The following is a 24,312-nucleotide window of genomic DNA, read 5'->3' on the forward strand; positions in this document are numbered from 1 at the left end:
TAAGGATCTACTTACTCTTAGCAAAAGAAAATCTTTCCTTGAAAAATTGTTTGGAAAAAGACCTTTTCACCTGCATTAAAGCTAGCTCAGTGATAACTAATCTAATTTTTTTAAAAAAATCATAGGAGTGGCCCATCGCAATGTTTTTTTAAAATTTCATTTTTGTGCTACCATTAGCATTTGCTGTTACTGATGTATATCTTTTTAACACATGATGAGTATTTCCTATTGATATTATTAGGTTTAAAGTTGGTCAGCACAATTACAGCTTGCTTTGCTTGTTGCTGTGTTGTAACACAGCAGCTATAGAATTTTCCCCATGTAGTTTAAAGTATTTCAGCTTGATCCTACAAACCTTATTCCATTATCATATTTGCTTATAGCCAAATTACAACCTTTTATCAAACAAACAGTTTTATAAAAATGAGTTCAATGATTGTTTAGAAGAAGGTTGGATCTTCTAAATAAGATCCTATCTTATTTGAGAGTCCACTCAGAAGCTCATTAGCTACTTTAAAGAGTTCTTGCTATATGACCAGGATTGAATTTTTAAAGAATAAAATGCTCTTCCTAATTCAGTGGTACCCTGTACGTGATTTACAGGCACAATGGCTTAGGTTATCAACATATCATTTTTAATCATGTGAGCATTTTCTCAAAAGAGAAAGAGCTTCATCAGTTTTAAAATTCAGCTGAAGAGAAGGTTGGTTTTGGTCAAATGGGAAATTAAGTATGGAGGTGAGGGCCAGAGGAAAATTCTGCAACCCATCTAGCCAACGGATCTTTACTTTCCAGAAGAAGGAAATAACAAACCAATTTTTATTGTTGCCTATCTGTAAGAACATGGCTGAAGCATTCAAACAAGTTCCAGGTATATACTATGGATTGAATGATGATGAATGATTAGCATCACTTAGCGTCAATAAGAGTGCCAGGATGCTATGATCTGGAGAGCATGCAGCCAGAAATAAAAGATTCAGTACACTTACCTTTGAAAATAATTGGAAGAGATAGGCAAAACTGAAGGGGGGGGATCCCAAAATTTTAAAGACAATAATAGCTGTCAGAACAACAGCTTTCCTTAAAACTGAAAAAAACTGGAGAATGGGAAGAACATCTAACTTTAAATGCCAAGAAGAAAGAATAAAAGAATAAATACCTTGTTCAAGAATATCACCAAGCAGAGGGAAAGAGAAACACGAGATGTAGTTTTAAGAAAATCTTGAGAAATCATAGGAAAAAGTAAGGAATATTAATTACAGTAGAGATCTATTACAGCTAATAAAGGTGAAAAGGCTGTACTGAACCCTTATATAAATTAAAGTACAAAATGATAATGACAAAAATATGCTTATTTGAGACAGAGAGCACTGGAAAGACACCGGCCTAGAAACTGGAAATAATTGGAGGTTACACTGAACTGAAGAAATAAAAAGGAATGTACAAATTTCTGACTTATTGTACTGATTCCTCACACCAAAAAATTTTAGCTTATGAACTTAGAAAAAAACAAATATGGAAAGAGAATAAAGCCAAATGAACTATCAAGTATCAAAAAAGGCAGAGAGACACAAGGTCAGAAAGTGAATACTGTAGAACGTATATACTAGATGGAAGAAATGAATACAGCAAGGAAGTAGAACTTGCTTCATTGTACAACGCAAGGTTATAGATTGTAAAAAAAGGATATTATCCCAATTCTATTTAATTTACAATGATTATTGTGATAATTTACAGTCATTGTGTGTGAGTATTTGGGACTCTAATATGGATTGCAGACTTGGAAATTATGTTATCTATATCAGAGTCCCAAACACTAACTATTAGAGATATGACATTATTGTTTAAGCCAAAAGTAAGCAAGACTTAGAAAAACTTATTATGAAAATAAAAAAAGAGAAAGTGAAGAATCAGACTTAAGGTATAATATTGCATATGCAGTTAGTGTCAACCAGCCTACCTAATTATAAGTTCACTTAAACCTAACAGCGAAGAAGTGAATTTTGTTGAAGAAAATATGATGAAGAACAAGGATATTTCTATCTCAGCAAAGAACAAGACAGTTAAAGCACTGGTCTTCCCAGTGGCCCCTGGCTATGAAAGGTTGCACATTAAGAAAGAATGAAAGAAGATGTTTTCAAATTATCAATCTAGAGATATTTTCTGAGGGTACCATGGAATGCAAGAAAAACTCCACATCAAATGAAAACTGATAGTTCTCTTGAAGTAGGAACAGCAAGCAGAAATTCACATACTTTGGACCTGTGATTCAAGCTGATAGATAAGGGACTAGAAAAATCAACTATGCCTGGCAAGTTTGAGAAGACAACAGATAATAAAGAAGATGGATGAATCAAAGAAATTACAGATCTGTCCCTGGAAGAGCTACAAGTTGTGACTAAAGGCAGATCAAGATATCAAGCATTTGTCCACATAAGTACCATAAATTTAAAACTTGATAACACATAGCTAACTGGGGAATTAACACCAATGGCAGGCAAGTCCAGATTATATTAAATTTCTAATACATTCCTTTATACAATCCTTTATAATACATTCTCAAGATGGCCACTTTACCTCAACTTTACCACTGTTGGTTCAGAACCTTGAAATGATTAACCAACCAGCCATCTGTTGGAGAATCAAAATCAAATAAATTACCCTCAATATTTGTTAGCATGTACCTCCAAGTATCAGTTTACTATTTTATCCCCAAATAAAGGTTATATAATAACAATCCTATCTGGTTCTGTATAGGATTGGGCTAAGTATTAATATACGGGTATAGACTTGGTCAATTTCACAATGGATTTTGCAGATTTCTAAACACTTTACCTATTCAAGATAAATATGAAATCTTAAGACAATTATGTTTCGTATTTCTATAGGTGGGCAGAGAGCAAGATGTTGACAATAGTTGATTTGTAGAGCAAATTGAGCCTAATCTAGAATTTCATAACTCCATGCTATTTCCCATTTGAGGTTTCTCTGAGTTATGGGCCTCATGTAAAATATATAGAACCCAAATTCAGATTCTGAAATGTTTCTTACACAACCTGGCAATTTTTCTTCAAATTCAAAAAGTCCTAGCTTTCAGCTTTTGTTGCTTTGTTTGATAAAACCATTTCAGGATATTTTTGAATGCAGAAGTAGATAGATGAGGATATGACACCAGGATAATTTGTGGAAAATATTGAAGAAGAGCTGAGATGGTTTGCTATCATCTAACTTTCTCATCTAACATACTGTTTAAAATTTTGTTTCTTCCAGCTTCCTCTTTAACTTTACACTGACAGCATAAAAAAAGCAGAAAACAACAAATTTGCATATTAGCATCTACTTGACACAACTTCTTCTATTTAAAACTAGACTTGGAGCAATATTATCAGAAAAGTGTGATAGCTTTTACCATGGCTATCAATAATGTTCGCTAAGAATGACTTTGATAGGAAGGATCCATATGCAGGCATATACGGGAGAAGGAGTATCAACAAAGTTAAGATGACAATTTCAACTGTATGATCAAAGCCTTGTTCCTTTATTGGAAGAATCCAAAACAAAATCTCTTATCATTGAACTAGTGCATGAATACATCCCTCAAGGCTTTTTGCCTTCATGTAATAAAAAGTATGCATATACACATATTTTTAAAAAATGTTGACATTTAATATAATTTTAGAACCCATAATTTCTCATACAGTTTTAATTTTTTAATATATTTTTATTAAAAGTTTTAAGAACTAATAAGAACTACAACAAATGAAATTAGAAAGAAAAAGTGAAAAATAAAAAAGGAACATAAAAAGCTAAAAGTGCAATAAGTTGATAGGCATTTCCAGTCACCAATAAATGTGGATATTGTCTTTTCGCTAATGAAAGATGCTACTTTATCCATCTCAGTAAGATTTGTCAATTTCACTAGTCATTCCTCCATAGTGGGTAGCACCAACCACTAGTCATCTACTGTCCTTAATGATAATCTGTAGTTCTTCACAATATAAAATGTATTATTGACTCTTTATCCATTTAAAATCTTCCTGAATCACAATCGTGTTCATTCCCAGAAAAAGACAACTCACCAAGAGTCTTGAGAATTTTTGATCTTCTCTCCTGTTCAGAATATCTCTCTTAGATTGTAAATTACTAAATTATATGTCTGTAAAGGCTGCTTAGTTGTTAAAGTCATGCCGATAATCTCTTGACTCCTAAATCGTTCAATTTGCAATCTGCCACAAGAAACTCAATTCCTGTGGTCTCCTTGGGAGGAGAAGCTCTGCTAGGGCAGAAGTGGACAATCCTCCAAACTCTTCTTCTTTTTGAAAGATTTTTGCAAGCCAGAACCTGGCTCCTGACCGCCAATTTCACTGTGCTGATGTCCGTGCTCATGGAGCCGCTCATAGGGACATCTAACTTACCATAGGTCCTCATCTGGAAGTCAAATTTCTTCAGTTCCAGTTAAAACGTTCTTATGAAAAACATTCATAATGAACTTTTCAGAACTACTATGGTGAAGGAAATGTAAGATGACTTCCAGTTTTCTTTTCATATTCATTCAGTAATAAATAAAAAATTTAATTTCATACAAATATACAAAGTACAACTGATCACTAACTCATAGTACCTCTCTGTTTTGTAATTCTGCACGCCCCTCCAAATTTATTTGACACCAAAAATATTTGTTTTTTTAAAAATATCACTGTTAGTTCCTACCAAAGGTTCTTAAATTCCTTCTTTTACCTTAAAACTTTTACTGTATAAATAGTATGAATTAAGTATAAATCCCATATTAGTCTTTGTTCTGGATTGCCCTAGCAATGAAATAGATATAAGATCCCAATGCTTATAGCTTTTATATGCATTGTATATTATACATATTTAATCAACATTCTGAAATGCATTGTAGTTTTTTAAGGCCATGTTTGATAACTGTTAATCTTTAGAGCCTAGGGATTTATATTAAGACCTTGGGTTTAATTCAGATTTGGCCATACTAACAGGAAACCATTTAAGATCAATGAAGTCTATGTTAGTCGTGACTGTCTCCAGCGAATTTGTTGGACACTTAAGAACACAAGGTATTTGGATATACAAGGAACAATAACATGCAATTGCAGCTTTTTAGTGTTTTGCTGATCTTAAAAGATTGAAGGCCTTTTGCCATGTATATAATTTTAAAATTCCACCCACATTTTATTAAAAAAAGTCTCAATTTAAAATTTAAAATTAAAGTTTAATTTAACAATAATTTTGAGATCCCTGTTTTCAAAAACAACGCTTCTTTTGAAATATATTTTATTGGGGCTTTCATCATGAAATATTTGTGCAAAATTGTTCTGAAATTATAATTTAATTGCTTACAAGTGTAATAGAGTGCAAATTCAGTACGTCAGTATGTTGTTCATTCTTGTGACATAACTTCAAATATCTTAATTTGGAAAAATCAAAATTTGAGCAGGACACTAATGTTTTTAGAGCAATCATTTGTTTTACAATGTAGCCATAGAACAGCTGAAAATAAATACCTGAAAGTTATGGAGCAGCTGAATCTCACATTACAAATACCTCAATTATAAGTGATAACATAATTAAAATCTGAAAAATAATGTAAATTGTGGTTTCTAAAGGGTATCTTTAGCTTAAAACAGATCTCTATATTAATACATTCCTGTAGACGTGGACAAAATTGACCCTAAATCTTTTAAAAGTGGAAGCAAATCATTAAAAATAGTTTTCTTTCCCCTTAGAATTTCTAAAATAAAATAAATAATAATCTGCACTCTACATATAAAATTATGACTATACTATGGATAAAATTAACCACTATACTATTGAAATTCAAAATACTGAAATAATTGTATATTCTTTCCTGATGAATAATTTGTCATAGTACTTCTTGAAAGTACATGATATCATTTAATTATTTTTAATTGTTTTGCTTGTTCAAGAAATATATTTCAATCATTTTTCAGTATTTCCAAGTACTGTATACTGAAGACACTTTTTTTAAAAAATGAAACACACGCTATATTGTAATTACAAAATTGTGAAGAAAAAATGTAAAATGTTAATTCGTTGAGCACTTTCAGTTAAATTTTATGTACAGTAGTTTGTCTTGGCTGGCCAAGCAAGAACAAAACGGTAGTCACATTAGAAAAAATATAATCCATGTTGCATCATTTCATTAAGAAAGAGAACATTTGCATGGATCCTGTCTAATATTTGTGAAAGTCTTCATTTTGATATGGAACAAGCTATAAATAAAATAAGTCGCCATAAGTCTGTATTGATATTAACTACATAAGGAATATTTTCAATGAACTTATTTAGAATTATAAAGTATTACCCTGTGCTTTATGTTTAGGTATAGAAGTTCATTTCAGAATTAATTTAAATTCTGGTTTGAATAAAAATTTGCCAAACAGGTTAAATTTCAAAAGGGAGCTAATTTTAAGATGATGATGATGATGATGATAGTTCTAGTGGTAATAATAATAGTAATGGGAAACTGTTAAACATGCATATGCATGCAGAACTAGCAATTACAACATTTTGCTAGAACATCTGCTTGTTAATGCTGATTCTATGGTTATTAATCTTGTTTGTAGGTAAGCAGGTGATCCACCCTAATCAAGTTGCCATTGTCCAGGAACAATTCTCCCCAAGCCTTGAAAAAATAAAGTGGGCACAGGAACTGATTACAGCTTTTGAAGAACATCAGCGTGTAGGGAAGGTAAAAGGTTTTCTTCAAGACTTAGAATGTGGATTAAAATGAAAATCAGTGTCAAGTGTTCCTTGGGGGGATTTAGATGAACCTGTTAAAAGATACAGTAACACATATATAGAATACATTGAATAATAGTATTTTTATCTAGGACACAGATGTTGGGAAACAGGGTTGTGTCAAAATTTATGCCATCTTGGCTTTAAATAAAAACAATCTTCCTGAAATCATTGAATTTCTAATCTTTTAAATAAATGTAGATTACGTATTTATCCTCCAGTTAGTTCATTCCACTAAGGTTATACTGAGTTTTATCTTACTAAGATATTTGTTAAGGTGGTAATTGAAAATCAGTGCTTCTTTCTTCACAGTGAGGGATTCTTTGCAGTCTTCAGTCAAATTTATAGGGCAGCTTACAAAATACCCTACTAATTTCAAGAGCATTATTTAATTATACACACTTGTTTTAGGTTTTTTTAATTACCTGCTCTGCCCAAATAGCAGGTACCAGTTATTTTTCTAGTCACAAACTACAGTGTTCCTGACAAGGTGGAGGCACTTTTATTGCAAAGTGAAGTCAGAATACATGAAAACCTATTTTTTTTGTCTGAAGGTTCTTTTAATATTAAAGACGGCATACTAGCACTCATATATGATTGTTCCTAATTTAGTGCATCATTGAATCTCGTGTTGCCTGCTCTGTGGGTTTCTGCTATGTAAACATTGTGGTGATAAAGCACAATCTGTCTTCACTTTGTGCCAGTAACACTTAAATTAGGGGTCGCCTGAAGGAAAATTTTATGCTAGCTACAGCATTGTCAGCTAATTATCTTAAAGGTTGTTTGCTAGAACGTAGTTTACCACTTGGGGGGGGGAGTTGAAATTAAATGTGCTTCTTTTAGAAAGAGCCAAATCTGACATGCTTATCAAGCCAGCAAAGTTGTCCAGAAGTGCAGAAGAAAAAGTGTGATCCTTTTGGTGCAATTTACCCAATATTTGATTGCCAAAATACAATATTCTTAGTAAAGCCAAGTACACACATACAGAGCCACAGAAAACCTCACAAGTGCATATGGATTGCTGGCTGCCTCTTATACAGCCCATTAACACTAAGCTGAGCTATGAAAATATATAGTGTGCTGAATAGGAATTGCATTTTTATGTCTTCTGTTCTCTGTTTTAAAGAAATACTTAGAACTCATAAGCTATTGACGTTTTATACTCTTTTGTATTGTTGAAATGTGGACATATTCAATATCAAACTCTTCCGGAGCTATGGCTTAAACCACCACAGTATCATTGCTAGCATTCTAGGATGCTAGGATAACTAGCATTCTCATAAATAAAACATTATCAAGTAATTCCAAAGATATTTTAGCTACAGGTCCCTTCAAACTATTGGTGTATTTAACACTGCAACTTACTTAGCATGATTTTGAAATAAATTGAGATAAATTATCTACAATTAAGGACAGATAAAGACTCTTTTACAGAGTATCTTACCTACTTTGCAACTGCCTATAAAATGTAGTCATGGAAATTGAAGGTTCTGTGTGACCTGCTATTAACACTGAATATTATAAATATGGCACTGGATATTCATTCTGGATTAAATGCCGACCTCATTAAAGAAAGTGAGATGGTTAGCACTGACTTCGGTAACAGCTTAGCGTCATTCAGTGGATTGAAGCAAAATGCTGTTTAAGCAGTGCTTCCTGGAAATCTTTAATCAAAATTGGAAAGTACAAGGCGTAAAAATCTGACTCTTGAAAAACCAGCCCAAATCTGACTACTTAATTTCTCCAAAGAACTGCCTTTCACTTATGGAGATGGCACTAATATTTTCATCACAATTTTCATCACAACTTAATTTTGAAATGTTCCATTTTAACATAGATAACTAAATATCTTAAACTGAAATTGTGAGTGTTGTCCTCAATTGTATTAATATATTACTCTTGTTTTCTTTGTAAATTTACACACTAATATTAAAATGCCAGCTTCTCCACTTTGTTTCATCCTATTTTTTTTATTAAGCTAAAGCTTTAAATTTCAGTGAAGCAGGAACAGAACTTTAGTTTGATACTGTTAAGCCTTGCATGAGGAGAAAAATGTGAACATGTTTATATATGTGTGTGTGCATTAATCAAAACTGAAAGCCTGGAAAAAAATGAAACACAAAGAATTAGAATGACTAGTCTGCTCTCTGATAAATTCTAATCTTCAACCACTGAAATTACAGCTTGTTGTTAATTAGAAATTCTTAGCAAACTAAGTTTGATGCCAACACTGGACAATAGTTTATATTCACACGAAGCAAACAGTTCCCGTTATTTGTCATAATCTGGAGAGTACAGAAATATTTGCTTTGAGGGAATCTGAAATATGATAGGATATTTTAACTAAGGCATTCTAACATTATGATCAGTTTGAAATTTTAGACATCCAATAAAATCAAAATGTTTTGCTTTATTAAAAAAAATTGCTAGTAAAAACATTCAAAAAGAGTAATAAAGTAAGGCATATTTTATTTAAATAGTATGCTATATATCTTCTCTTCATACAACTCTTCACACAACTATAAAAAGCTGAATTAATCAACATTTAACTGAGATTCTTCAGTTATATGTTTTTGCTAAGTTTTCATTCATAAGAAATGAATGTAGAATTCTTTCAAAACATATTCTAAAGAAGCATATATTCATTACACTGTATGTTTCTTGAGATTTAAATAATACAATAACTACCTACTACAATTTTTAAAATTTAAATCTGTACAATTTTTATCATTTTCTAAAATATTCTCAAAGCAATTCACAGTAAAATATAAGTATAATGTGATTAATTTGCTCCAAAGTAGCACATTATTAGTGCATTAAACTTTCATCTTTATTTTATAACATTTTAAAAAAATATTATTGACCTTCAGCATCAGTTTTGAAATACATTTTAATGGATTTAACTTTAAATAATCTGTTAGTAATTTAAGCAGAAAACAGAAATATCTTTACTAGCTAAGAGGAAGATACTAGAAGTAAGAGCTTTTGTGTGTTGTACAAAGAGCCACTTCGTGTATAAGAATCATTACAGGCATAAAACAGCTAAATACCAAAATGAAATTTTTCTGTCTATCATCATTGTACATCTTTAACTGCATCATTTGTTCTGATAGCTGTTTAATGTGATCTTGCATAATATGCTAGTACTTTATTTTATAGAGACATGTTAAATGATAGAATATTGTCAACCTTCTACTGGTATTGCATCTTTTCTAACATTCCCTTTACAATTGATGATTAAACCTGCTTTGGATTTCTCATTTTCATCTTGCTACTAATAGTAGGAAGGTGCTGATCTTTAAAGTTGAAGGGATCTTGTTGTTACTGTTATCATTATTTTTTTTTAAAAAAAATATTTTATTAGTTTTAAAAGTAAAACAATGGACATTGCTCAACTTCTCTGGTTTCTAACATTTGCGTCTAAATCAAGTTAATAAGTAATCTATTCCTTAATCTATATACAAATTTACAGATCTCCTATTTCAAATGTTATCGTTATTATTATTTAATATTTGACATAATAGTTGGGCACATTACTATATGCTCTGAATATAGCCGCCTGAAAATTTAAGGTTACCAGTTCTCATGATTGCAAGATTTGCTTGAAAATATCTGGACAATAGCTAATAAAATTGTCTAAATAGAATTGTGTGTATCAACCAATTTTTTAGTGCTCTGGGAAATAAATTGTAGTTGATCCAAAATAAATTCTGCAAATTAGTAAAATAATGCAGAATTACCTTTTTCTTGTTAAAGTAAGACTTTTAAAAGTGTAAAGATCTTTGGATATAAACTATTGATCAAAGGTTGATCGGAAAAACATGGATTTCAATCCCATCTCCACCAGGGATTCTTATCTTAAGGCCTGAATATATATTAGCAAATAATCTACAGCACAGTGCTACAGGATCAGTCACCTAATATGCAATATAATCTTAGCAGGTCCTTTATAAATTTTGCTGCTACATTTTCAAAGGGTCAGAGGTTGCCCAACTGTTTACTTCAACAGCAAATTGGAGCTATTAAAAATGAAATAATTTCATTTAACTGCATAATTAAAACATAAATTTTCACATGCATATCCCTAGAGGATTGCGGTGCAGTCTGAAATAGGAAATGCATTCTTGTTTCTACAGCTGAGCTGGTGTTTATTTGAAACCCTGAGAAAGGAAAAACGTAAAGGGGTATGTGCATATGTATATTTTGCTTCCCTAAGAAGAAACAGACATTTTGAACATATGTTATATGCAACTATTTCAACATTGTTTTCTGAATCATCACAGATTTGAAGTAGCCTAATGGGATTCTGAAAAAATTAAGAGGAAATATAATCAAAGGAAAACAAATACTTCTTGTCTAATAATGGAATATTTTAAAACATTTCCTCAAATTAGAGTATGTGTGCATAAGAATGTGCTGGTGGTATGATAAACCTCAATGTGGAGCCAATATTTTTCACTAGAAAGGGAAAATATGAAGCTTCAGGAGCTTGAGTGTGAAGGAAATAACGGTAAAATGGGGCGGGGCATTAGGATTGAGAAGATCAAGATGTGGCTTCAGTTTATAAACTGTGACTGCCTTAACTAATTACTCCAATGCAAATAATTTTCACTATAATTAGGCCTTGGGCCATGTTTGGGAAATACATACTTCGATTGAAAGTGTTATACAGAATATCAAATTATCAATTTTTTAAAAGACCATTTCTTTATCCCTTCAAAGAATAAGATTTAATCCCTGGTGACTATTCATACAGTCTGCTGTGCAGTATTTTGCTTTCAAAAATGATTTTTTTTAAAAAAAACTTCCTTACAGTTTTGAAATTCTCCAGTGATCTCCCTTCCAAGTTCTAAGCAGGTCAAAGCCACTGAGAAGCCAAAATCAGCCAAGGTTGACTAGATACTTCTACCTGTGGAGGTTCCTCTCACTACGCTCTGATAAGCACTGATCAAGAAGGGAATATTTTCCACACTAACAAATACCAGGAAACTGAAGCTTTAATTGGCTCAGGGAGTATTTCTGTAGAGTACTTAGCCTAATTGTTCATTCAGCCTCTGGTCACCAAAGTGTAACCTGAAGTTGCCTCATATCAACTAAAGCTAATGGTTAGACTGGGGAAAGATTTTTTTGAAGAATTGAATAAAATGGTGTTAAAATATATTCTCTTTGAGTACTTAGGCATATCTGAGACATCCTTCCCAGCTTATACAAAGATAGTGTATGAAAACAATCACTTTTTTATATCTGATGTTATTTGATCTATCCTGCCCCCATCAAATTTTCAGATATGAAAAGATGGGCAGAAGGTTGAAAAATTCTGTCCTTCAGATCCAACTCAAGGTATCACATGCCACCACAGAGCATGATAGGATGAAAAAGACCTTGTAGCAAGAAGACTACAAAGCCATATCTTCCAAATCTTACCTGGTGCTCCCCCACCTTTGGGGCTCCAGGTGTAATGGGGCTCAGCTGCCTTCTTTCTTCTCCAGAGCAGGGCAGAGCAAAAGAGCTAATGTTCTGGCCAATATGGTCATCTCGGGGTAAACCAAGAGCATTCAAAGGAAAGCTGTACCACCTAAATATCATTTCAATTTATTGAAGTGGCAGCAGTCCCACATTTTGTTTCACTGTAATTGGCAGGGATTTTGCTAGAATTAAACCGCTAAAGCTTGGCTGAAAATTATTCATTTTATCCCATTCAGTCTATAGGTAAGAGACATGAAGAAAGAGAGACATTTGACATTGTCAATGTAATTTTACTTCCTTCACATCCTTCCTGGCTTACTTAATTCTTTAGCAACAATATCTCCATGAACCTCCTTATCCTGCAGCTTGACCAAGGCCATGGTCTTTAAGAAAGTACAATACACCTCTATGACCGAAAAAAATCTTAAATTTGTTTACTCAGAAGTAATTTCAATTTATTTCATTTGTGCTTATTTTGAAGTAAAATAGGTTGAGGCCTAGCAATATCAGCATCAAAAGATTTGTCATTCTTTCACATATTACACGATGTTGGCATTAAATTTCCCATAATAAATATACCTTCTTTGGAGCATACTATACTAAGATAAGCAATATTAACAGGTTAGGGTAGAATACTGCTGGAAATGTTAACTGAAATAAGCATTTTTACATGTCATGTTTTTTTTAATTTAGCAAGGGCTGAATTAAATATTTAATTTGGAATATATATATATTATGTCAATGGTATCAGAAGTTGTGGGTGCTCTAACACTGGAGTTTTCTAAGAAGAGATTGGACAACCATTTGTATAGGCAGGGCCAGATTTAGATGAAAAGAGGCCCTAGGCTATTCCACTTATGAGGCCCTTTCACCTATAGTGAAAGTGTAATTTTAATTTTGCTAACAATTTGAATGTAGGGAATGTAGGCCCCTCTTGATCTTGAGGCCCTAGGCTGAAGCCTAGTTAGCCTATAGGAAAATCCGGCCCTGTGTATAGGGTTTCCTGCTTGAGCAAGAGGATTCCAGCACCAGCTTGAACAAAGCTGAACTATCTTTCCAATGGCATCTTCATTTTCATACTTTAACAGAATAACAATAAAAAGTGAAAGGAAGTCTTCTAGTCCAAGCCTCTGCTCAGGCAGGAAACTTTATACCATTTTAGCAAATGGTTTATCCAATCTCTTCTTAAAAACCTCCAGTGTTGGAGCGTTCACAACTTCTGGAGGCAAGTTGTTCCACTGATTAATTGTTCTGTCAGGAAATTTCTCCTTAGTTTTACGTTGCTTCTTTCCTTGATTAGTTTCCATCCATTGCTTCTTGTCCTACCTTCAGCTACTTTGGAGAATAGGTTGACCTTCTCTTCTTTGTGACAGTCCCTCAAATATTGAAACAGTGCTATTATGTCACTCCTAGTCCTTCTTTTCATTAAACTAGACATGCCCAATTCTTGCAACTGTTCTTCATGTTTTAGCCTCCAGTCTCCTAATCATCTTTGTTGCTCTTCTCTGTAATCCTTCTAGAGTCTAAACTTCTTTTTTATATCATGGCAACCAAAACTAGATGCAGTATTCCAAGTGTGGTGTTTTCAAGGCATTATAAAGTGGTACCAGCTTCCCTGTTAATTAAGTAAGACAATCCCATAGCAGCTGGATTTACAACTCCCAATTATAGCAAGATGTAATCAGGACATTCAGCTATTTTTTTTCTGAAAACAAAATAAAATATTCTTTGGAACATCCAACCCTCTAAGGTAAGATCTGCCCCCATTTTGTACAAGAGCTTGAAGACCTGGCTCTGCCAGTTGGATTGGGGACAAGATGGGGGTTTGTGAAGATGAAGGTGGCTGCTGAATTGATGGCAGATTCCACCTCCCCCTTGCCCTCTGCTCTTCACCCATCCATCTTTTTTTTTAATCCTATTGATGTATTCTCTTTGTGTTCTTTTTCATTTATTTTATTGTTCTATTACAGTATTTTACTTCTGTTCTGTTTGCACTCTTTTCATTTCTTCCTTTTCATTGTTGTAAGCAACCTAGAGTAGCCCATGACAAATGTAAGCTACAATCCTGCACATATTCATTTCGAGTCAATGGGATTATGTTTTAGTAAATAAATATGCATAAAGAAGCTGCTTCTTACATGTTGTCCATGACCTTGCGAACTTTGAGGATGCATCAATGTGGTTTTCCTGGATGGAGACAATGTAGAACTGCTTTGATATTTTAGTCCATGCTAGCCACCAGTCCTAGCATTGCTGGGTATCTCACATCCAACTACTAACCAAGGTTAACACTGCTTAGCTTCTAAGCCTAATCAAAGTCAGCCAGGAGCTGCCACCTGAGACAAATAATCAAGGGACTGTGGTATAAATAAAATTAATAGAAGCAGTAGAAACAAAATTCATTAATAACATAAATATTTTACATGAGCTATGGAAATATTGGCCTATTTGTCAATGTAACACTACAGATTAATGGTTGGAACAGCATATTGTTTCTTAGGATTTTCAGGTCATCTCAATAAAAATCTAAACTCATCAGCTAAAGTATATATATACACTGCTCAAAAAAATAAAGGGAACACAAGCAGAAGACATCCGAGATCTGAATGAATGAAATAGCCTTATTAAATACTTTGTTCATTACATACAGTAGTTTTGTGTTCCCTTTAGTTGTTTGAGCAGCGTATAAACTACTGTATGTAAAGAACAAAGTATTTAATAAGGCTATTTCATTCATTCAGATCTCAGATGTCTTCTGCTTGTGTTCCCTTTATTTTTTTGAGCAGTATATTTATCCCCATTTGTAATTTCATAGGTATTTTATACACCAGATTCCTCCTTTAAGTTTCCAACTAATTGTTTTTGCAGTACAATTCCAATCTGCTTTTGGCATTGTTACTACTATTATCTAAAATTAGTATAAAAATTTAATAAATAAATAAATAATTTTCACTGTCCTCGTGCAAATAAATGGTTATAATATCTCTTCCCATCTCTGCTACTGGAGTGAGGCTCTTCAGCTAAATTGACCTAATTATAAACAGTATTATACAAGTGAAAATTTAAGCACTTTGTTTTCTTTGTATTACTAGTCCTAATAATATCAGGATATTTTTTGTCATTGCATTAGCTTTCTTCAATATACTGTAACATGAACCACTTCTCTGTATTCAAACATTGATTATATTTCTCCTCCATACAGTATGTTTGTAAGATTTTTTTTACTATTTGTTCTTTTTCAAACAATTGTAAATTTTGATATTGGAGTGGCAATTGGTCTCTCTTTTTATTTTTTACTCTTCAAAAACCTTTGTATAATCTTACCCACGGTTTTCTAAACCACATCAGAGATTCTCCAATGCTGGTTAGAAACGTGACCAATTTCTCTGGTCTAGTTTATCTATCACTGTTGTCATTTTTTCCAGTAACAGAAAGAAGTGCATATGTGGATCTTTTGGATAAGATTCTGTTCTAATATTCACAATTGCTAGAATCCAGCACTCATCCTCTTCTGTAGATGGACCTTCTTCTATCAACGGAAACTAAAGAGGGCCAGCTCCATCTTCTCTCCCCTGCATACAACCTTAAATCTTGCTTCACACTGTTCTCAGAACACAACACAAACCCTTTTTAGTTCTCTGGTATCAATATTGAGGATGAGTTTTAATAGGTTTTATAGTAATACTGCTTACTCAAGACTGTGATTTAGCAAAAAGAAAATATTCCTTGTGGATACCGGTATTATAGTGCCAAACAACTGGAACCTGGCAAAATTGTTATAAGTGCAAAATGAATTGTTGGGCCCACTCTCCGTAACATTACTTTCATTCATGCAGCTCAGGTTATGTCTTCTTATGTCTTTTCTGGGAGCAGAGAGGAAGAATATTTTGTCTGAGAGAAAAAAGTTAACATTTCTCTGGTTTGAGCTTGATTCCTGATAACTACAAGGACATAGACAGGTTGCTTTTTCGGCAGCAACATAGAAGTAGTTGGCAATTGTCTTCAGGGCTTTTTTTTTTTCAAGTTCACATTCTACTTCACAGTCCTGGAATTCTCTGAATTCCCATTCAAGACCAAGCCTGACCTGACCTTGCTTAGCTTCTGCATTTCTTTTTCTCTTTTTAATTATTTTATCATTGTACCCCTGGGCTCTTTCTAAAACAGGTAGAAGATATCTCTGATTCATGTGGGATGTAATGATTCTTGGCTAACAAACTAAGTATTATAACTAACTATAGCCTGAAATTTTATTTTCCCAAGATCTCTTTTGAGAATTTTCTTTTTTTCTTTGCAGGGCGCCTTCACGTTCCATGGCAGCATGATAGACATGCCGTTACTGAAACAGGCCCAAAATATTGTTACACTTGCTACTGCCATCAAGAAAAAATAATCTGCTAAATAAACTTTTCCCCGAAGAGTGATTCCAGGAGCTTCTTCAAGAAAAATTACATAACACTGAGAGAAAGGACAGTGCAATGCTTTACATTTCAGTCCAATTCAGAATACATGTCCAACAACTTTGATCTATTTTTCTTACTGAATGTCAATGAGAATGGTAAGATTGGAGCCTGTTTCCTATGACAAATGAGTTGTGACAGACCTGAAAGCAAAACTGTTTTCTTTGGAAAAGTGACCAATTAAAATCAATCAGTGATGTGTACAGACTTCAATTAATATTTGACTCAGAAAATTTTTTGTGAACAGCAGAGTTGCCAAAGGAGGAAAAAGTTCCTTATCTTTCAGGGGTATGTAGAAAAGGGGCCCTTGGGAAGCATATTTTGTTATGCAAAAAAGAAAAGAGCTGCTCTTTGCTTAAAATTCTACACAAGTAGTCTTAATGGAGGTTTTCCAGAGTTTCAGAGACTTGACACATACAGTATTGAAGGGATCCATAGACATTCCTTCCTCAACTTGTGTTCCTGTTACTTTAAGAGTTATACTGAAAGCAAACATTCCAAAGTCATATTTTTTCCAGCTGAAGATAATAAAATACACTTCTGGCACTGTTCTGTGTGACTTTTAAAGGTAGAACCTCCTCTCTGACTAGATTTCCAGCTTAGCTTCTTTCAGTCTGAAGAAGCATTGCTTTTAGAATATTTAATCTAAATTAACAACTGTGGCCCAATGGATTTTGCTGCCTGCAGTAGAAAGTGCAAGCTCGAAACCATTTAATATGGCTTAGTTAACTTCTCAAGAAGTTTGTAGTTAAACATTTGTATGCATCAATTAGGAGCTCAAACCATCTTCTGTAACTTTTTTCATATGTTTTAGAAAATTAAATAATTAGAAGTTTTCCCATTTCACTGTGCAAAAACAACTGTCATGTGGACCTCTTCCCACCTAAATGAATACCTCTTATTTTTTTTTCCAAGTGCAATTGGATATGTGATTTATAAATATGTGCAGTTTGGTAAATCCCTGTAATCCAAGTGCCTATGGAGAAGGGATTTGTCAAAACTGCTTTTTTTAAAAAAAGCATCTCACTGTTGAATCAGACCACTAGTTTTTCTTCAACATGCTCTGCACTGCTTTTAGTATCATCACAAAGGGTGACAGCAGAGGAATTATAGATTGTAAATTTCAGGAAGCTTAATTTTTTTCTTTAACACTCAATGATAGTGCTACTTGAATCCCTGCAGATAGCCATATTACAGCATTTTCAGCCCTGCAGAAATCAGTTTTGAACATGACCTTAAAGAAGGGGTTAGTTACCATGCCTTTTATGAGCATATTAATAAAGTCTGGTTTTAAATTATAATGAGAAGAAAACTGGATGTACCGTAATTCCGGAGAATGATTAATCCAAAATTGCAGCTTGTGTATGTACTTAGAAGGATTCATGGCAGAATTATAGGTCCATAGACCAAATAGATACATGATTTTTTTTTCAGCCTCAAATTGTCCTCATGCACTGGTGACCCATTTCCATTCTCTTCAGAAAAGATCGTTCCAGCTCAACTACAGAGATATTTCTAACAGAACTGAACATAGAAAGAGATTTATCTAACTGACAATGAACAGCCTTTGGTCCAGTCCTGGGCATGTCTGGGAAAGATTCCCCTTGTGAAACTAAGAGAAACTATACTGTTGAAATATACCAAGATAATATACTGTTGAGATGACTTGGTATTTGGATATGGTGTTTCTTTCTATTTATATCAAAGAAGTCCTTCATTCATCTACTCCTCTTATATTAATCTATTTAATCTACTTCACTTTCCATGGTGCCACTTAAAACCAGGGGAGACAGCTTTCTGGACTGGTGGTGGGCATCTTTAAAATGTTGAGGCCATGTTGTGAGCACTTTTATAAATTGGCTCACCTATTTGCAGTAAAGCTGCACTTATAGCCATGTCTTATGATAAAGAGACCCATTTAACAAACCAGTGTCTCCTTCCAGTCTCCACCGGGGGCTCTCTACATCACAGTTTATTGTGTTGTTTTTCCCAAAGCACAATGATGCATTTTCAAACAAAGCCCTGGGTGGAAACCAATAAATATTCCCCTCTTTTTTTTTCTTTTTTTTTGAGAAGTCCTATAGGACGCAGGAGCCAATCTGCAAAACATATGTTAGGTGACTGCTTCTCTATAGCTTCAGCCAAGATGATGATGATGATGATGATGATGATGATGATGATGATGATGATGATGATGATTCCCTAAAAGAGTATACTGTTATTGCACAGACAAATATGTTAGAGACAATAACTATCTTCACATATTTACCTGTCCTAATTCACTTGAGATCATTTTGGGGTTTATGTATCAAGCTGAATCTTAGACTAACCATGGATCCCACCACATGTGATTGGCCAGGTAGCAGTTCTGCGGCTCATGCGAACACAGCTAAGGAGTTAGTAAAATAGGATACAGGGACATTCACAGGGAGGGAGGGAGTAATGATGACTGATTTAACTACACAATTGGAAGTCCTGCTTAACTCACATAAAGAGGAATGGAACTTCAATCACACCATTGCAGCCATCTTGACTTTGCCGAATACATACATATACCTTGTGGATGCCCCCAATGGCATAGTAAATCCTGCAGGATATGGCTTAGGACTCAGATATACACCCTGTCATTGGTTATATGATATCCTGATTAATATGACTCTGAAAAGCCATCTGACTCAAATTAAAGCATATTGCATTATGTCACCCATTATGTACTTTTCTACCACAGGTTTTCAGCCTGTATTCACATTTCACACTAAATCACAATTTACTAAAGAAATCCCATCTGGATGGGCTCCCGGAATATGCTACTCCATCCTCCCATTCAGCGTCTTTCAGCCCAGCTGAATTAGCATCAATCCTCCTCTTTTTTTTTTGCTTCCGATGATCAAGCCTTCCTCTTTTTTTAATGGACTGCTTTGGAATGGGTGAGCTTGGTCCCTGTTGAAATTGAAAGCAATTTTCTTTTCCTGTTTTATCTGAATGATGGGCATCTCCGCTGGTCAACTATCTTGTCTAGCAAAGTGAATAGGGCAGGATTTATTTCCGCAATGGATGGAGAGTGGTTTGACTTCCAGCTGCACACAGGCTGCCCCTTGGCATAAATTCAGTGTGGTGGGAGAGGGTGGCCTCGAGAAGACTCGTTTGCATGACAGTGGCCATGAGGCAGCAGCAGCTCATCTGGGCTGGGCAGCTAACGGGCTTAACCCGGCTGTTTGGGAGAGGTTAACCCAACTTGTAGGCAGGGTAAATAAACAGAACAAGCTGTCTTTGTCCTCTATTCAGACCAGCCTCTCCTCCAAAAGCACGCTGCATTGAAGGCACAGAGTTCAGCTTGTGGCTGCCAGAGGGACTCCCAAGGCAGTTGTGAGCGCCAACAATCAGCCAGTTTGTTTCTTTTCCTCATTAAATCATCGCCTTTTGTGCGGGGGCCCGCAACTTGTGTTTCTTAAGAAATTAACAGAATGCGGAGTTGCAAACCGGGCCTCAACCTTTTCGTGACCTACAAGATGCTCTTAGACGGGCACCCCAGGAAATCAGCACTGTTTACTTAAATGGGTAAATAGAAAACACTTGTGGGAGGTGAGAGAGACAAGGAGTCATTTAAGCCATCCTCTTAATAAAATGTAAGTGTTTGGATCCTTATACCATGGAAATGAAAGCTCTTTTTGAGCACCAGAAGTGGGGTTTAGTGACAAAGGTCAACCCTGAATTATGCAAACATTTCCGGCCAAGTACAGAAATCTTTTCAGTAATCAATGCCTAGATCTTTAAATTAAGCGGTGGGAATTTCAGGGGTGGGGGTGGAGCCAAAAAACTGCCCCAAGATAATCCTCTGACTTGTTAAATCTGGAGGTTACTTGCATGCAGTCTTAGACATCCCCCTCACCGCCCCCAATTGCATTCCATGTGAATCCAAGTTATTCTGTTGTACAGAAATGTGTGATCTGGCTCTCAAACTCCTCATCTCACTAAATTAGCCACCCACTTTTGCCTTATTCAAGATAAAAAACCTATACACCAACTTTCCCATTATCTCCAGCCCTCACATTATCTAGATAATGGAGACTGTAGTTTAACACAGGGAGAGGGCAAAATGGAAGGTTAGAAGTCAATACTTGCATCAGGTTACCCAGTTTGGAATAATGATTAAGTCCTGTTTTTGAATTCTCAAACAATTGCTAATTCCAGAAGTTATTATTTTTGTTAGGTTTCTTTTTCCATACATGTGTATAAAATAGATGCATGAATGATGTGAAAGTTCACAAAAATAAGCATCCAACTTTCAAATAAAAGAGATGTTGGCTTTTCTTAAGAGATTTGATTCATTACTTTAATGTTTTCTTTTTCATTTCTATTTTTTTAATACAGTTTTATGTGCAGACAAAACCCTAATCCTGTTTGTTTATGCCAGGACATTTATTTCTGGAAAAAAAAGGCCAGCCTATTCAAGCGCAGAGTCCAGTCTACAGCATGCGCCAAGCAACACCTTCCAACACTACCACAACCATTACTCACGGTTTACAAATCACAGTGGCTAAAAAGCCAAACCAAATAAGCTCCTTATCAGGCCAACCCCCTCAGCAATAATACAATTGGTTTATTTTGCTGAGCATACTGGGGTTTTCCTATTGCTGGTTTTAGCGTGATCTCCAAACAGCAGCCGTGCATGGGGCAGGGTATTATATAACTAAATGTACCTCCTGGCTAAGAAAGCCCTGCACATGGAAAACTAGTAGGCCAAGCAAAGCTAGGCTAGATGCCAAGTACAACATAGAAAAATCACTTTTTCAAACCAAAATTCAGATTTCTTGCTACATTAGGTCTTAGATTAGGGGGTGAGTCCTACTAATACTTCACTTGAGGTGATGGGAGTCATCTTCCATCTATTTGGAAGCACCACTTTGGTAGGACCACACCTAGGAGATGGCACAACTTGACTCAGATTTTGAACCAAGCTCTTTGCGGACAGGACTGCCCTTAAATGGACAGGAGCTCATCCACTCCGGTCAGATGTTCTGTCTCAGCTCCACTCAATCATGAGAGTAAAGGCCATCCCTTAAGCAGGCTTCGCTCCCTGGAAGCTGCCAGCACTGAAATTCTCCTTCAAATCCAACTCTCTCCTCCTCTCTTCCTGGGCAAGCCCATGTAGTTTTCTTCACAATGGGAGGGAAGGGTTTTGCCACTGCCTCTTTCCAGCAATGTTTTAACTCCTCTGGCAAGTCTTATCTGGATCTATTATACTTAACTTCCAAGCTCAGACAAGTTCTACCCAGAGAGAAAAAAATAAAAAAGAAAGCATTGCTCCCAACTTTGGTTAGTCCAAACAGCTGAAGTGATCAGTCTGACAGGCCACTAGGAAGCAGTGTAATGCCCGCTCCTTTCCTTCCCATTGCAGACTGCAGGGTAAGAGACCCCAGGGATGGAAAATTAAAATGGATTTCTCTATTCCCCCCCTCCCGATTTATTTCCATTATTCCCCATCGTACCCTGGGAATAAGGATTCTTGTCTTCTCTTAATCCTTGGCCTGGAGGGGTTTTTCAAACATAATGTCTTCATTGTTTTATGGGGAATTTAATGACAATCAAGGATAGCCCTGGTTTAATTGCTGAAGCAAAGATGGTGAAAGAGTCATCCTGGAATCATGGTCAAGTGGAATTTGAGGAAGGGGAGGGAATTTAGCCTTAGTCTGGGCTGTCCAGTTTTGTCTCCCTTCACAACAAGACCTGCACTTTTACTTATGGGAAATCCTAGCTGAGGGTTTATCTCCCTTTTGGGGGGGCAAGGGGGTTTAAAACATAACTAAAGTCTTAGTGACAGGACTGGCCTGAATATGAAGCATTTGAATCCCTTTTTCTCCCCAAATTCTTTCTCTTAAGTAGGACATTGAATATATGTATTTCTGAGTGGGAAAATATACCAAACATGGAATGGAAGAGAACAAAATCTTTCCCAAACTCTTTACAGGTTTACTTAATATATTCCCAGGACTTGGGTTATATTTGAAATAGCAATATATACGATTGTGATTCTAAATTCTTTATTTCTAACAGATTTCAACAGGGAAAGTGTTAAGCGTGTTTTTTTTTCTTTTATCTGTTTGGATTTGTTAGTTAACCAGTGTTTTTTATTCCAACCTTTCAGTATGTCGCTGTAAGTGGGTCCAGAATGATTTTTTTTTCTTCTTCTCTAGGGGTGACCCTTTCTGAAGATGACTCAATAGGCAAGTGGCATTACATCTGTATAGCGTCGGTTGTTAAAAGGGATACAACCAATCCAGCTGGTGAACCTGAGCAGATTGCAGAACTGAATTTTATCTTTTAGTGAGGTTCACCTCAATACCTGGAGGACAGCGGAGAGACTGCCGCATCTTTCTAAGCGACTCAACATTAAACATCTTCTCCACTAAGACATTTGGCAGGTTGCTTGTCAACTAAATTAAAAGCCGATCTGTGGCGGCTGATCTCTTCCTAAAGCGGGCACTTTAATTCTCTTTAAAGTTTCTTCTCCCCATTGCCGATGGGGGCTAACGCTGCCCTCGACACATTGAGAAGGAGGAGGGGGAAAAAATCATTAAAGCAAACGCCCCCCACCCCCAATCCCCACCCCACCCCGCTTCCCATCTAGGCCGCTTTCGTCCTTGCCGAGTCTTAACAGGTCGACTTCACGAAAGGTGGAAGGGAAACCCGTCGGCGAGTGAGGCCGCTTCCACGCAGCCCGCCCGGATCTGAGTTTGCGAGACTTTCAGAAGAGAAACGCTTCAGCCCGGCTTGTCGAAGGCGGCAAATCCTTGCAGTCGATGAAGAAGCGGAGGACGCGGGAGGGAAGGCCTAAAGATCCCAAGACTCGCCGCCTCTGTTTTCCTCGCAAATGTCTTACCGTTAAACCACGCGGACCGTGCAACAAGCCCAACTGTAGAGCCCGCCAACCGGTGCAGCCACAGGAGTCGCTTCGGCTGCCGAGAAAGCCGGCAAATGAGGCCCTGCCAGAGAGGCGGGAGGCGGGGTCCTCTTTTCCGGCAGTTCCCGCCGAAGCGGGGGGGGAAAAGTTTCCCTTCGCTCGGCGGCAGTTCGGCTGGTCCCTCCAGCCCCGACCCGTATCCCGCTGCATCACAAAGAGGCTCCGGTGACCGCTCGACAGGCGGTGGCAGCTGGCGCGGCCTGGCGGAAAGCAAGCGCCGAAGCCGTCCGGAGTGGGCCGCCTTCGGTGGGGCTGCCCGCTTGAGACCGTCGGTGTTGCTGCTCCGAGGCCTTTCGGTGGGTTCCTGTCCCCTCCGCCTGTCGAGCCTGCCTGGGATCCTTCCCGTGCAAAAAAAAAAAAAAAAAAAGGCTGGGTACGGAAAGTCCTCAGCAAAGCCCGGTTTCCCTGGTGCCCAGCCGGGCTTTCCCCGGGGGCAGCATTTCGCCAGCCAGGGACCCCCGTTGCCCTTTTCTCCCCGGGGTCTCTGGCTGGCTGGCTGCTCACATCAGAGAGTACAAACACCCATCCTTCTCCAAGCAGATGCTCTCCAGACGGCCCCGGGTATACAATTTCCATCATTCCCAGCCTAGCTCACAAATTGGAGGATGGGGACACAGTAAGGGACCTGGCGTGCAACCGGGCTTTCTC

At 36.2% G+C, this 24,312-nt stretch overlaps 1 protein-coding gene and 1 long non-coding RNA gene across 3 annotated transcripts in view; one reads left to right on the top strand and one right to left on the bottom strand.

The window, feature by feature from the left end:
- The window catches only part of CLYBL (citramalyl-CoA lyase), a 194,098-nt gene extending 177,178 nt beyond the window's left edge, over positions 1–16,920 (top strand). The window contains exons 7-8 of one of the 2 annotated variants that reach the window (XM_087871516.1): positions 6,606–6,730; positions 10,917–11,084. In XM_087871516.1, coding sequence (XP_087727642.1) covers positions 6,606–6,730; positions 10,917–11,069 — 278 coding nt within the window. In that variant the 3' untranslated portion in view covers positions 11,070–11,084. Of the gene's footprint in view, positions 1–6,605; positions 6,731–10,916; positions 11,085–16,540 lie in introns of those variants that run through there. The other variant, XM_034418419.3, reaches the window with a different exon arrangement.
- Positions 1–23,944, bottom strand: part of LOC117666028 (uncharacterized) — a 101,550-nt gene extending 77,606 nt beyond the window's left edge. The window contains exon 1 of the long non-coding RNA XR_015728277.1: positions 23,584–23,944. This is a non-coding gene — a long non-coding RNA (uncharacterized LOC117666028). The remainder of the gene's footprint in view (positions 1–23,583) is intronic.
- Positions 23,945–24,312: the final 368 nt, after the last annotated feature.

This window comes from Pantherophis guttatus, chromosome 5, assembly GCF_059756535.1.
Source record: "Pantherophis guttatus breed Tessera chromosome 5, ASM5975653v1, whole genome shotgun sequence".
In the NCBI taxonomy this organism is placed as follows: Eukaryota; Metazoa; Chordata; class Lepidosauria; order Squamata; family Colubridae; genus Pantherophis; species Pantherophis guttatus.